The sequence below is a fragment of the Symphalangus syndactylus genome, chromosome Y, assembly GCF_028878055.3.
Source record: "Symphalangus syndactylus isolate Jambi chromosome Y, NHGRI_mSymSyn1-v2.1_pri, whole genome shotgun sequence".
Classification (NCBI taxonomy): Eukaryota; Metazoa; Chordata; class Mammalia; order Primates; family Hylobatidae; genus Symphalangus; species Symphalangus syndactylus.
The window spans coordinates 8,030,532-8,048,601 of record NC_072448.2 but is presented as its reverse complement, the minus strand read 5'-3'; the positions used below and the strand labels follow the sequence as shown (position 1 = coordinate 8,048,601).

Genomic DNA, 18,070 nt, shown 5'->3' with positions numbered 1-18,070 from the left:
CGACAGAGCAAGACTCCGTCTCAAAAAAAAAAAAAAAAAAACATTTGCAGTCTCTTCTCAGAAGCCTGCTACCTGGGAGGCTTCATCTGCCTGATAAAACCTCATTCTCCACAACACCATCACATGCCAGACATTCCTTACTACGGATAACTCTTTCAACCAATTGCCAATAAGTATGTTTTTGTTTGTTTGTTTGTTTGTTTTGAGACAGAGTCTCCATCTGTCGTCCAGACTGGAGTGCAGTGAGGTGATCTCAGTTCACTGCAACCTCCACTTCCCAGGTTCAAGCAATTCTCATGCCTCAGCCTCCCTAGCAGCTGAGATTACAAGCGTGTGCCACCACGCTGTGCTGATTTTTTGTATTTTTAGTAGAAACCGGGTTTCACCATGTTGGCCAAGCTGATCTCAAACTCCTGGCCTCAAGTGTACAAGTGATTCTCCTGCCTCAGCCTCCCAAGTAGCTGAGATTACAGGTTCGCACCACCACACACAGCTAATTTGTTTTTGGATAGAGTCTCTCTCTGTCTCCCAGGCTGGAGTGCAGTGGCACAATCTCAGCTCACTGCAAACTCCACCTTCTGGGTTCACGCCATTCTCCTGCCTCAGCCTCCTGAGTAGCTGGGATTACAGGCGCCTGCCACCACATCCGGCTAATTTTTTTTGTATTTTTAGTAGAGATGGGGTTTCACCGTGTTAGCCAGGATGGTCTCGATCTCCTGACCTCGTGATCTGACCGCCTCGGCCTCCCAAACTACTGGGATGACAGGCGTGAGCCACTGCCCCCGGCCTGATTTTGTATTTTTAGTAGAGACAGGGTTTCACCACGTTGGCCAGGATGGTCTCGAACTCCTGACCTCAGGTGACCCACCCACCTCAGCCTCCCAAAGTGCTCGGATGACAAATGTGAGCCACCGCGCCCGGCCCAGAATATGTTTAAGTGTACCCCCACTTTGAGTCATCCTGTGCTTCCAGATACAACCAGCATACATCTTACATGTATTGATTGATGCTTCAAGTCTTCCTAAAACGTATAAAAGCAAGCTGCACCCCAATCACCTTGGGCCCATGTCATCAAGACCTCCTGAGGTTATGTCATGGCGTCCTCAACCCTGGCAAAGTCAACTTCCTCAATTATGGACACCTGCCTGGGATCCTTCTCGAGTTACAATTCGAAGAGAGAAAAGGATGCTTGCTCCCCCTAGTGGCCATCAGGACAATTGCTTCCATTCAAGGCAAAGTTCTTCCAGAGAAATCTCTCGTGGATGTGGCTTACCAGGATCTGTACTAGAAAAAAATGCAGAAAGAGCGCCTCGGTAATTCCTGACGTTGGAGTTCATGGTGACCGGGCGTGGTGGCTCACACCTGTCATCGCAGCACTTTGGGAGGCTGAGGCAGGCGGATCACGAGGTCAGGAGTTCAAGACCAGCCTGGGCAACATGACGAAACCCTGTCTCTATTAACAATACAAAAACTGGCCGAGTGTGGTGGCACAGGCCTGTAGTCCCAGCACTTTGGGAGGCCGAGGCGGGTGGATCATGAAGTCAGGAGTTCGAGACCAGCCTGGGCAACATGACGAAACCCCGTCTCTACTAAAAATATAAAATTAGCTGGGTGTGCTGGCACGTGCCTGTAGTTCCAGCACTTTGGGAGGCCGAGGCAGGCGGATCACGAGGTCAGGAGTTCGAGACCAGCCTGGGCAACATGACGAAACCCCGTCTCTACTAAAAATACAAAATTAGCCGGGTGTGCTGGCACATGCCTGTAGTCCCAGCATTTTGGCAGACTGAAGCGGGCAGATCACGAGGTCAGGAGTTGGAAATCAGCCTGGGCAACATGGTGAAACCCCGTCTCTACTAAAAATACAAAAATTAGCCGGGTATGGTGGTGTACGCCTGTAATCCCAGCTCTTCGGCAGGCTGAGGCAGGAGAATCGCTTGAAACTGGAAGGTGGAGGTTGCAGTGAGCTGAGATCACACCATTGCACTCCAGCCTGGGCAACAAGAGCGAAACTCCGTCTCAAAAAAAAAAAAAAAAATACAAAAATTAGCCAGGGATGATGGTGCACACGTGTAATTCCAGCTACTCTAGAGGCTAAGGCAGGAGAATCGCTTGAACCCTGGAGGCAGAGGTTGCAGTGAGCCGAGATCGTCCAGGGCACTCCAGACTGAGTCACAGGGACTCTGTCTCAAAAAAAAAAAAAAAAAAAGCAAAAATATCTCCTCCCTCCCAATCCAGGAACTCCTTCCTTAACCCCTCTCCTCAAGGGTAGAAGAAAAAGAAAACCATTTTTCTACGGAACAAGCATTAAATTCAAATGTGAGGTACATCCCAGACCATCCGTGAAAGGGATCAGAAACACAGAAAGAAATCTTACCCTTTTATGGGCCGGGTGCGGTGGCTCATGCCTGTCATCCCAGCAGTTTGGGAGGCCGAGGCAGGCGGATCACCTGAGGCTGGGAGTTCGAGACCAGCCTGACCCACATGGAGAAATCTTGTCTCTACCAAAAATACAAAAAATTAGCCAGGCATGGTGGTGCATGCCTGTAATCCCAGCTACTTGGGAGGCTGAGGCAGGAGAATCGCTTGAACCCGGGAGGCGGAGGTTGCGGTGAGCCGAGATCGCGCCATTGCACTCCAGCCTGGACAACAAGAGTGGAACTCTGTCTCAAAAAAAAAAAAAAAAAAAGGAAAAGAAAGAACGAAATCTCATCCTTTTACGCAGCAAAGTGGAGACAGCCCTTTGTTTCACTTTCTGAAACTAAACAAGGACTCATTATGACTGGAGGTATAGGCTTTGCAATTTGCAGTCAGGTGACAGCTTAAATTAAGCTCTTCACCTCTGTGGACCCCGGGGGGTGAGGCTTTTTTCCCTCCCCCTTGGGGATCACATTTCAAAGAGATTCCTCCCAGACACTGCAGGCAACATTCTTGAGATGTGGTGCGGCTTTCTTTAAAAGATTTGCACACATTTGAAAAAGGCAGACAAAGAACTTGCAGCTACCAGTTTGCTGGGGAGGAGGGCGGGGCGGAAAGTGGCAAAATATCCCTCCCCTCATTTTTCAACAAGAGGAAATGTAAGTCTCTGATTTTTTTTTTTTTTTTTTTTTTTTTGAGACGGGGTTTTGCCCTTGTTGCCCAGGCTGCAGGGCAGTGGCGCGATCTCGGCTCACTGCAACCTCCACCTCCCGGGTTCAAGCGATTCTCCTGCCTCAGTCTCCCGAGTAGCTGGAATTACAGGCTCCCACCACCACGCCCAGCTAATTTTGTGCTTTTTAGTAGAGATAGGGTTTCACCATGTTGGCCAGGGTGGTCTCAAACTCCTGACCTCAACTGATACACCCCCTTCGGCCTCCCAAAGTGCTGGGGATTACAGGCATGAGCCACTGTGCCAGGCCAGCCTCTGATGTTTTCGTGTATCTGCTCTTGATGGGGGAAAATAATGAAAAAATCCTTTTGGATGTGGGATTGCTTTTAGTGAAACCTAATATTTAAAATAGCAAAGCAGACTGGGCACGGTGGCTCACGCCTGTAATCCCAACACTTTGGGAGGCCGAGGAGGGCGGGTCACGAGGTCAGGAGTTCGAGACCAGCCTGGCCAACATGGTGAAACCCAGTCTCTACTAAAAATACAAAAAAATTAGCAGGGCGTGGTGGTGGTGCCTATAACCCCAGCTACTCGGGAGGCCGAGGCAGGAGAATCGCTTGAACCCAGGAGGTGGAGGTTGCAGTGAGCCGAGATCATGCCTTTGCACTCCAGCACAGGCGACAGTGCGAGACTCCATCTCAAAAAAAAAAAAAGTGGCAAAACAATAAAGTTGGGGTGGGGGGTTGCTTTTTCCCCATTCATGGTCACCCCAGCCCTGACTGCCTCTGACAGGTGCAGTCTTGGAGCTAACGGAGCTAACGGAGCCCGGTTCCATCGTCTGCTCCATGCTGCCACCTGCTGGCAGGCACCAGTTCACGCTATTCCGGAATGGTCCACATGTTGCCATGGCAACAGGAGGGCGTCCCTGAAGAACTGGGCTGTCCAGATGTAACGTATGTTTGCAAAGAGCATTCAGGGCCAGGCGGGCAGCATGCGTGAGCCTGAGCCTGTGTAGGGCTGGTCACAGTGCTTAACTTTTTTTAGGGGGTGGAGAATCTATATACACACAGAGGGATGCCCCTTGACTTACAGTGGGGTCACCTCCCCACAAGTGCATCGTGGGTCCGCATACCCTAACTTAAAAATGCATTTAGTATCTTGATACACTGATCGTAACGCTGAAAAGTTGTAAATCCAACCATTGTATGCTGGAAACCGTCTGTATATATGAACATATACACACGCTTTTATGTATTTATGTATTTACGTATTTATTTATTTGTTTGTTTATTTTGAGACGGACTCTCGCTCTGTCACTGAGGCTGAAGTGCAGTGGCGCTATCTCAGCTCACTGCAACCTGTGCCTCCCGGGTTCACGCCATTCTCCTGCCTCAGCCTCCCTAGTAGCTGGGACTACAGGTGCCCACCACCATGCCCGGCCAATTTTTTGTATTTTTAGTAGAGATGGGGTTCACCATGTTAGCCAGGATGGTCTCGATCCCCTGACCTCGTGATCCGCCCACCTCAGCCTCCCAAAGTGCTGGGATTACAGGCATGAGCCACTACGCCCGGCCAGATGTCCACATCCTAATCCCCAAGTGGTGGACAGAATAATGACCCTAAAAATGTTATCAACACCCAAATCCCTATGTAATAGACAGAATAATAGCCCCAAAGATTTATACATCCCACTCCCCATATGGTAGATGAATAATATCCCCCAAAGCTGTCCCACATCCCAATCTCTAGAACCTGTGAATATGTGACCTCACCTGGAAAAACACACTTTGCAACTGTGGTTTAATTAGTGATCCTAAGAGGGGGGGCTGTCCTGGATTCTCTGGGTTGGCTGTCTGCCATCAGAAGGCTCCTTATGAGAGGGAGGCAAGAGGATCAAAGTTATAGAAGAAGTCACAATGGAAGCAGAACCCAGGGTGATGTAGGTGTGGGTTTTGCAGGTGGAGGAAGGGGCCATGAACCAAGGAAAGCAGGCAGCTTCCGGAAGCTGGCAAGGCAAGAAAATGCATCCACCTCCAAAGCCTCTAGAATAAACCAGCCCTGCCAACACTTTCACGTTAGCCTGGAGAAACTGACTTCAGCCTTCTGTTCTTCGTAACTGTAAGACAGTTAATTTGTGTTGTTTTCAGCTACCACATTTGTGATAACTTGTTACAGCAGCTACAGGTCACTAATAGCTACAGGTCACTACCCAACCAAATACAACCACCCAATGAAACTGTCTGCAAGAAGAAAAAGCAGTGGCAAATGCTCATGTTTTTTCTTCTTTTTATGACTTAGAGCATTAGATAGATAGAAAATCAGAAAGGGGAAAGGAAGGAAGGAAGGGAGGGAGGAAGAGAGAAAGAAAGAAGGAAAGAAAGAAAGAAAGAAAGAAAGAAAGAAAGAAAGAAAGAAAGAAAGAAAAGAAAAGAAAAGGAAGGGAAGAAAGGAAGAAAAAGAAGAAAGAGGTAAAGGGGGAAAGAGAAACAATGAAAGAAAGAAAAAGAAAGAAAGAAAGAGAGAGAGAAAGAAAGAAAGGAAAAAGGAAGAAAGGAAGGAAGAAAGAAAGAAAGGAAGAAAGAAAGGAAAAAGAAAGGAAGAAAGGAAGGAAAGAAGAAAGAAAGAAAGAAAGAAAGAAAGAAAGAAAGAAAGAAAGAGAAAGAGAAGGAAAGAGAAGGAAGGAAGGAAGGAAGGAAGAGTGAGTGAGTGAATCTGGGCATGGCTCACACCTGTAATCCCAGCACTTTGGGAGGCCGAGGCGGGCGGATCACAAGGTCAGGAGATCGAGACCATCCTGGCTAACATGATGAAACCCCGTCTCTACTAAAAATGCAAAAAATTAGCCGGGCATGGTGGCAGGTGCCTGTAGTCCCAACTACTCAGGAGACTGAGGCAGGAGAATGGAGTGAACCTGGGAGGCAGAGCTTGCAGTGAGCTGAGATTGCACCACTGCACTCCAGCCTGGGAGACAGTGAGACTCCGTCTCAAAAAAACAAAAAAAAGAAAAAAAGAAAGAAAGAGAGAGAGAGAAAGAGGGAAGGAAGGAAGGAAGGAAGGAAGGAAGGAAGGAAGGAAGGAAGGAAGGAAGGAGAGGAAGGAAGGAGAGGAAGAAATAGGAGGAAAAAATGGATTTTGGTACATTATGTCCTCAATTAACTCACCAGGACTTGGGATTTAAGGACAAAAGGAAAAAAATCCCAAATAAATACACCTTCCCACTCCCAGGAACCCCAGCCCAGCGGCATAAGTAACAACGAGCTTTGGGTGGGTGGGAAGGAATTAACATCTGTCTGAATGCTCTGCCTCGGGAAAGAGAAGCTGGGGTCACTTCCAAGCCAAGAGAAAGGAATCCCAGAAAACCACTCATAAAGATTGAGGGGAGTCTGCAAGAAGACAAGAGGAGCTGTCTTTCTCTGCTAAGTTTCTGGTTAGGAAGAAAACTCCCTGTGCCTACTTGACCCTGGGGCAAAGAGGGTCCAATGGGGAGTGATGGTATAATGGGTGCCTTCTAGAACCACCTGGCTCTTGAACTTGGAAGAGGAGCCCCTGAGGTTCTCATGGTGAATGGAGAGGCAGGACAGTGGTGCTGATGAGGTGGCTCCCAGCCAAGCACAAGGGATGTCCACTCCAGAAATACTAATGGAGACTCCATGGCTGTCTCTAAGAGGATCTCTGAATACAAAGGAAGACAGGACGGCAATGAACAATGCCTGCCATAGCCATGTCTACCACATGGAGAGGGACTTGGAAAACCAGCCAGGCTCTAGCATCAAAAGGGTCAGCCTGGACAGAGACCATCTCCCACCTCCAACCCCTTCAGTAGGGATGGAAGACCCTGCCTGCTCTGGTCCTCCTCTCTGCCCAGAAGGGGAGGCAGTTCCCAAGTCAGACCCTACCCCCTCCTCCATGGAGCAGCCATCAGGGAGGAATGTCTCAGCGCTCACCATGCAGGAAAGTCAGGATGTTAGTTTTAAAAACTGAAGTTTTCTTTAAAGCTGATAGGGGCTTGGGGCCGGGCATGGTGGCTCACGCCTGTAATCCCAGCACTTTGGGAGGCCAAGGTGGGCAGATCATGAGGTCAGGAGATTGGGACCATGGTGAAACCCTGTCTCTACTAAAAACAGAAAAAAATTAGCTGGGCATGGTGGCAGGCACCTGTAGTCCCAGCTACTCGGGAGGCTGAGGCAGGAGAATGGCGTGAACCCGGGAGGTGGAGCTTGCAGTGAGCCGAGATCGCGCCACTGCACTCCAGCCTGGGTGACAGAGTGAGACTCCATCTCACAAATAATAATAATAAAATAAAAATAAAAAATAAAAGCTGATAGGGGCTTCGGAACTCCATTAGATCAGATAATTATGGTAATAAATAAAGTTCTGTTACTTGGGGTGAAGAAAATTTGACAGGACATTGATGGGGCAAGAATTAGAAAGATCAAATAGGCCAGGTGCAGTGACTCATGCCTGTAATTCCAGCATTTTGGGAGGCTGAGGCGGGAGAATCACTTGAGGCCAGGAGTTTGAGAACAGCCTGGGCAGCATAGCAAGATCCTGTCTCTAAAAAAAAAAAAAGTTGATTAGCTGAGCCTGTAGTCCCAGCTATTAGGGAGGCTGAGGCAGGAGAATCGCTTGAGCCCAGGAGTTGGAGGCTGCAGTGAGCTATCACTGTACCACTGCACTCCAGCCTGGGCAACAGAGCAAGACCCCATCTCTGAAAAATAAATAAGAAGATAAAATCTTCATTCCTTATTAAATAGGGGTTCCCCTATAATTAGTTGCCTGTGCATCATTGAATAACCAGGAAAAGGTCCTATTTGCAGCAGGGCACAAAGTAGAGGCAGTCCAACCCTGTCCATAGAAGCCTCCAGTCACTTATCGTGTGAATACCAAGAACAAGAAGCCACTGGAGATACATCTCTTTATTATTATGTCTTGTGTGCTTTGACAGTAGTTCCAGATCACAAGAAAAAGTTATTTCCTGGCTAAAATGGCATCATAAATGGCTCCTGTTTTCTTAAACTGGAAGTCTCTGAAGCCAGCAGAAGAGAGGAGCGTGTGGTAGTGGGTGGGGGTCCGCTCCTGGCCTTCTGTCTGCACAAGCATGTTCAGAGAGTAGAGCTGCGTGAGCAGAGGACCCCGCCTGTCTTCATCCAGGAGGCTTTCAATGACCAGAATGCCACCACCTAGAAAGGGAGGGGCACAGTCCACATCACACACAAACACACAGACAGGCTGTGCCAAAGTCCCAGTGAACCATAAGGATAGCCAGACCTCAGAGGACAGTCGGGGCACTGTCCCCATCACACACTCAGAGGCTGTGCCCATGTCCTCATGAACCATCAGAATGGATGGACCTCACAGGAGAACTGGGACACTGTCCCCTTCACACACACACAGAGGCTGTGCCCATGTCCTCACGAACCATCAGGATGGATGGACCTCACAGGAGAACTGGGACACTGTCCCCATCACACACACACAGAGGCTGTGCCCATGTCTTCATGGACCATCAGGATGGATGGACCTCACAGGAGAACTGGGACACTGTCCCCATCACACACAGAGAGGCTGTGTCCACGTCCTCATGGACCATCAGGATGGGTGGACCTCACAGGATACTGGGACACTGTCCCCATCACACACAGAGAGGCTGTGTCCACGTCCTCATGGACCATCAGGATGGGTGGACCTCACAGGAGAGCTAGGACACGGTCCCCATCTCACACACAGAGGCTGTGCCCATGTCCTCATGAACCACCAGGATGGGTGGGCCTCACAGGAGAACTGGGGCACTGTCCCCATCACACACACAGAGGCTGTGCCCATGTCCTCACGAACCATCAGGATGGATGGACCTCACAGGAGAACTGGGACACTGCCCCCTTCACACACACACACAGAGACTGTGCCCATGTCCTCACGAACCATCAGGATGGATGGACCTCACAGGAGAACTGGGACACTGTCCCATCACACACAGAGAGGCTGTGTCCACGTCCTCATGGACCACCAGGATGGGTGGACCTCACAGGACACTGGGACACTGTCCCCATCTCACACACAGAGGCTGTGCCCATGTCTTCATGAACCATCAGGATGGGTGGACCTCACAGGAGAACTGGGACACTGTCCCCTTCACACACACACAGAGGCTGTGCCCATGTCCTCATGAACCATCAGGATGGGTGGACCTCACAAGAGGGCTAGGACGCGGTCCCCATCTCACACACAGAGGCTGTGTCCATGTCCTCATGAACCACCAGGATGGGTGGACCTCACAGGAGAACTGGGACACTGTCCCCTTCACACACACACAGAGGCTGTGCCCACGTCCTCATGAACCATCAGGATGGGTGGACCTCACAGGACACTGGGACACTGTCCCCATCACACACACACAGAGGCTGTGTCCATGTCCTCATGGACCATCAGGATGGGTGGACCTCATAGGACACTGGGACACTGTCCCCATCACACACACACAGAGGTTGTGCCCATGTCCTCATGAACCATCAGGATGGGTGGACCTCACAGGAGAATTGGGACACTGTCCCCAACACATACACACAGGTTGTGCCCAAGTCCTCATGAAGCATCAGGATGGGTGGACCTCACAGGAGAACTGGGACACTGTCCCCAACACACACACAGAGGCTGTGCTCACATCCTCATGGACCATCAGGATGGGTGGACCTCAGAAGTGAGTGGGGCACTGTCCTCATCACACACACAAATACTAGCCTAATTCTGAAAGAATTTCATCAAAATGAGGCCACTGAAGTTTCAGAGGACCTTTCACTTTTTCCATCTTTATGTCGTTTTATCAATAGAAATTAGGACCCTATTTATTGTAGGTCGTTATCTAGAAGGAAAGCCATTTGGCAGGATGTCTACACTCACCCGTGGGATGATTTCGGTGCCTGCCCTCTAAATGTGACTCCTGCAATTCTGCCCCGAGTCACAAGCACACGCTGAAATGCAAACCCCACAGCTTACCTGGCTTGCAAGTGTGGTAGATGCTTTCCAGCAGGTGTGAGCACTTTCCATCTGCCCAGTCATGAAGGATCCTGGCCAGGATGTACAGATCTGCTTCCGGAAGGGGGTCTTTAAAGAAATCCCCTGGAACACAGAGCAGGCACCATGAGGTCAGCCTGCAATCCAATCCCATTTGACTAAACCTATTCCAGGCACAAAAGGTCACGTGGATGGGTCATGCCTTTCCCAGGTCTTCCAGGCTAGTGACCTGCAGACCTAACCTTGAAAAACGAAAAGGCTCAGGAGAAAGATAAGAAGATACTGAATGATAAGTGTGGCCTCTTTCTCTCCTTCTCCTTTTAAAAAAAAAAACATAATATGATTTCTTTCTTTTTTTTTTTTTTTTTTTTGAGATGGAGTTTTGCTCTTGTTGCCCAGGCTGGAGTGCAATGGCATGATCTCGGCTCACCGCAACCTCTGCCTCCCGGGTTCAAGTGATTCTCCTGCCTCAGCCTCCTGAGTAGCTGGGCTTACAGGCGCCCGCCACCACACCTGACTAATTTTTGTATTTTTAGTACAGACAGGATTTCTCCGTGTTATTGAGGCTGGTCTCGAACTCCCAACCTCAGGTGATCCACCTGCCTTGGACTCCCAAAGTGCTGGGATTACAGGTGTGAGCCACAGTGCCCAGCCCATTTTCTTCTTTCTTTCTTTCTTTCTTTCTCTTTATTTCTTTCTTTCTTTCTTTCTTTTTCTTTCTTTCTTTCTTTTTCTTCTTTCTTTTCTTCCTTCTTCTTCTTCTTCTTTTCTTCTTCTCTTCTTTTCTTTCTTTCTTTCTTTCTTTCTTTCTTTCTTTCTTTTCTTCTTTCTTTTCTTCCTTCTTCTTCTTCTTCTTCTTCTTTTCTTCTTCTCTTCTTCTTTTCTTTCTTTCTTTCTTTCTTTCTTTCTTTCTTTCTTCTTTTCTTTCTCTTTCTTTCTTTCTTTCTTTCTTTCTTTCTTTCTTTCTTTTCCTTTCTTTCTTTCTTTCTTTCTTTCTTTCTTTCTTTCTTTCTTTCTTTCTTTCTTTCTTTCTTTCTTTCTTTCTTTCTTTCTTCTTTTCTTTCTTTCTTTCTTCTTTCTTTCCCTGATGTCCCCTGCGAAAGCACAGCTGCTGATATCACCCAAAGCTGTGGATTCCAGGAGTCCCTGGGAATTCAGTCAGCAGCTCCTAACTGATGAGTTGAACTGAACCTACAGTCAAGACCTGTTCTCCAGATTTAAGGTAAATACGCAAGACTGACCCTTTATGTGTGTGCGATGTCAAACACTCAAGTCTCGTCATAGTTTTCCCTCAAAATTATAAGGTGCCAATCTTGGGAGGGATCTTGGTAAGCTCTGTGCAGTAAAGAGTTAACTCAGGCCAGGCGCGGTGGCTCATTCCTGTAATCCCAGCACTTTGGGAGGCCAAGGTGGGTGGATCACGACGTCAGGAGTTCAAGACCAGCCTGGCCAAGATGGTGAAACCCCATCCCTACTAAAAACACAAAAATTGTCCGGGCATGGTGGTGGACGCCTGTAATCTCAGCTACTCAGGAGGCTGAGCCAGAGAATGGCTTGAACCCAGGAGGCGGAGGTTGCAATGAGCCAAGATCACACCACTGCACTCCAGCCTGGGCAACAGAGTGAGACTCCATCTCAAAAAAAAAAAAAAAAAGGCCAGGCTCAGTGGCTCACACCTGCAATCCCAGCACTTTGGGAGCCTGAGGCAAGCAGATCACGAGGTCAGGAGATTGAGACCATGCTGGCTAACACAGTGAAACCCCGTCTCTACTAAAAATACAAAAAAAATTAGCCAGGCATGGTGGCGGGCACCTGTAGTCCCAGCTTCTCTGGAGGCTGAGGCAGGAGAATGGCATGAACCCGGGAGGTGGAGGTTGCAGTGAGCCGAGATCCCGCCACTGCACTCCAGCCTTGGCGACAGAGCGAGACTCTGTCTCAAAAAAAAAAAAAAAAAAAAAAAGAAAAAGAAAAAGAAAAAGAAAAGAGTTAACTCAGGCCAGGCACGGTGGCTGCTCACGCCTGTAATCCCAGCACTTTGGGAGGCTGAGGTGGGCGGATCACCTGAGGTCAAGGGTTCAAGACCAGCCTGGCCAACATGGTGAAACCCCATCTCTACTAAAAATACAAAAAAAGGCCGGGCGCGATGGCTCACACTTGTAATCCCAGCACTTTGGGAGGCTGAGGTGGGCAGATCACGTGGTCAGGAGATCGAGACCATCCTGGCAAACATAGTGAAACCCCACCTCTACTAAAAATACAAAAAATTACCCAGGCGTGGTGGCAGGCACCTGTAGTCCCAGCTACTCGGGAGGCTGAGGCAGGAGAATGTCGTGAACCCAGCAGGCAGAGCTTGAAGTGAGCCGAGATTGCGCCACTGCTCTCCAGCCTGGGCAACAGAGCTAGACTCCGTCTCAAAAAAAAAAAAAATTAGCTGGATGTGGTGGCACATGCCTGTAATCCCAGCTACTCGGGAGGCTGAGGCAGGAGAATCTCTTGAACCTGGGAGGTGGAGGTTGCGGTGAGCCAAGATCCCGCCATTGCACTCCAGCCTGGGCAACAAGAGTGAAACTCAGTCTCAAAAGAAAAAAGAAAGAAAAAAAAAGAAAGAAAAAAGAAATGATATGACTGTGTGTCACAGAAGTTAGGCAGTTTGCCTGGAGTCTCATGGTAAACGGAAGTCACATACAGGCTTCCAGATTCCAAGTCTGGATGTTTCCCATAAAACCATAAGGTAACCTGACAGTTGTTCAGGTTGCAAAACCATGAACAAAAAAGCAATTTCTCTCAGGTCCTATCCAACCAACAAGCCCTGCTACAAACTCTTTTTTTTTTTCTTTCTATTTTTGAGACAGAGTGTCACTCTTGTCACCCAGGCAGGAGTGCAGTGGTGCCATCTCGGCTCACTGCAAGCTCCACCTCCCGGGTTCACGCCATTCTCCTGCCTCAGCCTCCTGAGTAGCTGGGATTACAGGCACCCACCACCACGCCTGGCTAATTTTTCTTTTTATTTTTAGTGGAGACGGGGTTACACCGTGTTAGCCAGGATGGTGTCGATCTCCTGACCTCGTGATCTGCCTGCCTCAGGCTCCCAAAGTGCTGGGATTACAGGCGTGAGCCACCGCACCAGGCCTGGACCTTAACTCATAACACTCTTAGAAAGTAGCATGAAAACAGGACAATAGACGCTGTAATAGGAGATCTTAAAGCCTTCTCCAACTCAGGACCTCGGCATGTGCTGACTGTTCCTAAAACAAGGCTCTTTCTTTTCTATTTTTTTTTTTAAGATGGCGTGTCACTCTGTTGCCAGGCTGGAGTGCAGTGGTGGGATCTCAGCTCACTGCAACCTCCGCCTCCCGGTTCAAGCGATTCTCCTACCTCAGCCTCAAGTAGCTGGGACTACAGGCACACGCCACCATACCCAGCTAATTTTTGTATTGTTAGTAGAGACGGGGTTTCACCGTGTTGGCCAGGATGGTCTCGATCTCTTGACCTTGTGATCTGCCCACCTCGGCCTCCCAAAGTGCTGGGATTACAGGCGTGAGCCACCGCGCCCGGCCAACAAGGCTGTTTCTTTCACACAAACCAGGTTCTTCTCATCCTTCAGGTCTCATCTCAGCCTCCCATGAGCAAGCTACTTATATTTGGTGTTTTCTCCGTGGAATACAACTCAGCCATAAAATGGAACGAAATAATGACCTTTGCAGCAACTCGGATGGAGTTGGAGGCCTCTGTTTTCAGTGAAGTAACTCAGGAATGAAAAACCATATATTGGATATTCTCACTTATAAGTGGGAGCTGAGATATGAAGATGCAAAGACATACGAATGATACAATGAATTTTGGGGACTCAGGGTGAATGAAATGTGGGAGGTGGGTAAGAGATAAAAGACTCCCCCCCCCAAAAAAAAGAAAGAAAAAGAAAAAGAAAAAGAGAAAGAGAAAGAAAGGCCAGGCACAGTGGCTCACGCCTGTAATCCTGGCACTTTGGGAGGCTGAGGCAGGCAGATCTTCCTAGGTCAGGAGTTCGAGACCAGCCTGCCCAACATGATAAAATCCCGTCTCTACTAAAAAACACAAAAATTAGTCAGGTGTGGTAGCAGCCACCATAATCCCAGCTACTCAGGAGGCTGAGGCAGAAGAATTGCTTGAACTGGGAAGGTGGAGGGTGCAGTGAGCCAAGATTGTGCCACTATACTCCAGCCTGGGTGACCGATGCAAACTCTGCCTCAAAAATAAATAAATAAAATAAAATAAGTTTTTGAAAAGACTCCACATTGAATACAGTGCACACTGCTCGGCCGACAGGTGTAACAATTCTCAGAATTCACCACTGAAGCACTTATCTGGTCGGGCACAGTGGCTCATGCCTGCAATCCCAGCACTTTGGGAGGCCGAGGCAGGCAGATCACCTGAGGTTGGGAGTTCAAGACCAGCCTGGCCAACATGGCGAAACCCTGTCTCTACTAAAAATACAAAACTAGCCGGGCGTGGTGGTGGGTGCCTGTAATTCCAGCTACTTGGGAGGCTGAGGCAGGAAAATCGCTTGAACCCAGGACGGGGAGGTTGCGGTGAGCTGAGATTGCACCATTGCACTCCAGCCTGTAATCCCAGCACTTCAGGAGGCCGAGGTGGGTGGATCACCTGAGGTCGGGAGTTCGAGACCAGCCTGGCCAACATGGTGAAACCCCGTCTCTACTAAAAATACAAAAATTAGCCGGGCGTGGTGGTGGGCGCCTGTAATCTCAGCTACTCGGGAGGCTGAGGCAGGAGAATCGCTTGAACCCAGGAGGTAGAGGTTGCGGTGAGCCGAGATCGTGCCACTGCACTCCAGCCTGGGTGACAGAGCGAGACTCTGTATAAATAATAATAATAATAATTGTAAGAAAACTATACCTACACCCAGCTTTCCATCCATCATGAATAACAGACAGTGTTGACTTGAGGGCGTTGTCAGGAGCAAGAAGGAAACCACATCACACCCTCATCATTTCCCAGAAGCATCCAGTCCCCCTGGAGAAGCCGTGAGACACATCTCTGCTTCCCGACAGACACAAACACACCTTCCTGGAAGTCAATCTGTTCTTCGTCCTGGAATGAGAAGTGCTGCTTTGCCGTCTGCACCACTTCTGGGATGTCAAAAATGGTGACCTTACATCTAGGGTACAGAGACACGCATTCCTTAGCCAGAGCTCCAGAGCCACCTGGAAGGGGACACAGCGTGTTTGACCCTCAGAGATGAACCTGGGAGACGTCGCTCACCCCCCACAGAACATGGACTCATGAAGGGTCCAACCCAGGAACTTGGGTCCTTCTGCCATGTCTGGTCTTTTTTTTCTTTTTATTATACTTTAAGTTCTGGGGTCCATGTGCAGAACAGGCAGGTTTGTTACATAAGTATTCATGTGCCATGGTGGTTTGCTGCACCCATCAACCCGTCACGTACATTAGGTATTTCTCCTAATGCTCTCCCTCCCCAAGTGCCCCAGCCCCCGACAGGCCCCAGTGTGTGATGTTCCCCTCCCCGTGTCCATGTGCTCTCATTGTTCAATTCCCACCTATGAGTGAGAACATGCAGTGTTTGGTTTTCTGTCCTTGTGATAGTTTGCTGAGAATGATGGATTCCAGCTTCATCCATGTCCCTGCAAAGGACATGAACGCATCCTTTTTTTTTTTTTTTTTTTTTTTTTTTGAGAGGGAGTCTTGCTCTGTCGCCCAGGCTGGAGTGCAGTGGCACGATCTCGGCTCACTGCAAGCTCCGCCTCCCGGGTTCACGCCATTCTCCTGCCTCAGCCTCCCGAGTAGCTGGGACTACAGGCGCCCGCCACCACGCCCGGCTAATTTTTTTTTTTTGTATTTTTAGTAGAGACGGGGTTTCTCCGTGTTAGCCAGCATGGTCTTGATTTCCTGACCTCGTGATCTGCCCCCCTCGGCCTCCCAAAGTGCTGAGATGACAGGCATGAGACACCGCACCCAGCCAAACTCATCCTTTTTTATCCACCATGTCTGATCTTCACGGTGACACGATTGTCTACAGGCCCCTTAGTTCAGGTGGTCTTCCTGGCTGGGCTGACCCAAGCTCCCAGCTTCCACACGGCCACGGAACTGTGTGCTCTTGAAGCCAGCGCACCTGTCCAGCCAAAGGTGGCCAACAGCTAAGAGAAGGACACAGTAACAAGCTCCATTCAGAAGCCCCCGTAAGTCGTGCGCGCAAAATCCATCGTGGGCCACAGAGACCTCCAGCCCTGTGCTCCTTGTCCATTATTTCCGTAGAAAGTCAGTCTTTTTATTTATTTATTTATTTTGAGACAGACTCTCGCTCTGTCACCCAGGCTGTAGGGCAGTGGTGTGATCTCCGCTCACTGCAACCTCCGCTTCCCGGGTACAAGCGATTCTCCCGCCTCAGCCTCCTGAGTACCTGGGATGACAGGCACCTGCCACCGTGCCTGGCTAAGTTTTTGTATTTTTAGTAGAGACGGGTTTTCACCATGTTGGTCAGGCTGGTCTCAAATCCTGACCTTGGGATCCACCCGCCTCGGCCTCCCAAAGTGCTGGGATGACAGGCGTGAGCCACCGCGCCCGGCCTTTTTTTGTATTTTTAGTAGAGATGGGGTTTCACCATATTGACCAGGCTGATCTCGAACTCCTGACCTCAGGAGATGCACCCGCCTAGGCCTCCCAAAGTGCTGGGATGACAGGTGTGAGCCACCACACCCGGTCTACTTGTTCATTATTTTCTTACCAAGCTGCCCCCCAGGCAGGGGGGATCCTGAACTCTCTCTATCCCTACTCACAGTGACTAAAACTAATAAACTTGGAGACCCTCCTCACTCTGCAGAGGGCCTTCTACCAGCCAGGAGCTGTGCTAAGTGATTCACTGAGTCACAGGAGGCAGATAGGGTGGGTGGATCACAGTCTGGAGTGTGACAGCCCTATCGGGTAGAGCAGGTGCTTCAGGGGCGAGCCCAGGGTTGGCGGGTTTGTATTTGAAAAGCAAGCTCAGGGCCAGGTGTGGTGGCTCACGCCTGTAATCTCATCACTCCAGGAGGCCGAGGCAGGTGGTCTGCACGAGCCCAGGAGTCTGAGACCAGCCAGGGCAACATAGAGACACTCAGTCTCTACAAAAAAGTTTTAAAATGAGCTAGGCGTGGTGGCTCACGCCTGTAATCCCGGCACTTTGGGAGGCCAAGGCCGGTGGATCATGAGGTCAAGAGATCAAGACCAGCCTGGTCAACACGGCAAAACCTCGTCTCTATTAAAAAATACAAAAATTAGCCTCACATAGTGGTGGGCACCTGTAATCCCACCTACTCGGGAGGCTGAGGCAGGAGAATCGCTTGAACCCGGGAGGCAGAGGTTGCAGTGAGCCGAGATCGCGCCACTGCACTCTAGCCTGGGTGACAGAGTGAGACTCTGTATCAAAAAAAAATTAGCCGGGCGTGGTGGCAGGCACCTGTAATCCCAGCCACTCGGGAGGCTGAGGCAGGAGAATTGCTTGAAACCGGGAGGCGGAGGTTGCAGTGAGCCGAGATCATACCACTGCACTCCAGCCTGGGCAATGGAGCAAGATTCCATCTTAAATAAAAAAAGAAAAAAGAAAAAGAAACGTGTGCTTGCAGAGGAGATGTTTGCTGACTCTAGGAAGTGCCCAGTGCTGGGTGGAGTGATTCCTCTAAGACCAGCAAGGCTGCACATGTCAAAGCATCAGAATGCAGAAAATAAAAGACACAAATAACACATTCCCCACACAGAATAGGAGATGCAGCTCCGAGGTTTTGGGGGTGGGGGCTACTTACCAAGCATCAGAATGCAGAAAATAAAAGATATTGCTGGGCTGGTCATGGTGGGTCATGCCTGTCAACCCAGAACTTTGGGAGGCCGAGGTGGGCGGATCACAAGGTCAAGAGATCGAGACCAGCCTGGCCAAGATGGTGAAACCCCGTCTCTACTAAAAATACAAAAAATTAGCCGGGTGTG

At 49.5% G+C, this 18,070-nt stretch overlaps 1 protein-coding gene across 3 annotated transcripts in view; it reads right to left on the bottom strand.

Moving 5' to 3' along the window:
• Positions 1 to 7,986: 7,986 nt before the first annotated feature.
• The window catches only part of ASMT (acetylserotonin O-methyltransferase), a 30,815-nt gene continuing 20,731 nt past the window's right edge, over positions 7,987 to 18,070 (bottom strand). Inside the window, exons 6-9 of one of the 3 annotated variants that reach the window (XM_055269678.1) lie at positions 15,652 to 15,735; positions 15,157 to 15,297; positions 10,079 to 10,201; positions 7,987 to 8,265 (exon numbers count right to left, since the gene is read on the bottom strand). In XM_055269678.1, coding sequence (XP_055125653.1) covers positions 8,054 to 8,265; positions 10,079 to 10,201; positions 15,157 to 15,297; positions 15,652 to 15,735 — 560 coding nt within the window. In that variant the 3' untranslated portion in view covers positions 7,987 to 8,053. The remainder of the gene's footprint in view (positions 8,266 to 10,078; positions 10,202 to 15,156; positions 15,298 to 15,651; positions 15,736 to 18,070) is intronic. The other 2 variants (XM_055269679.1, XM_055269681.1) reach the window with 2 other exon arrangements.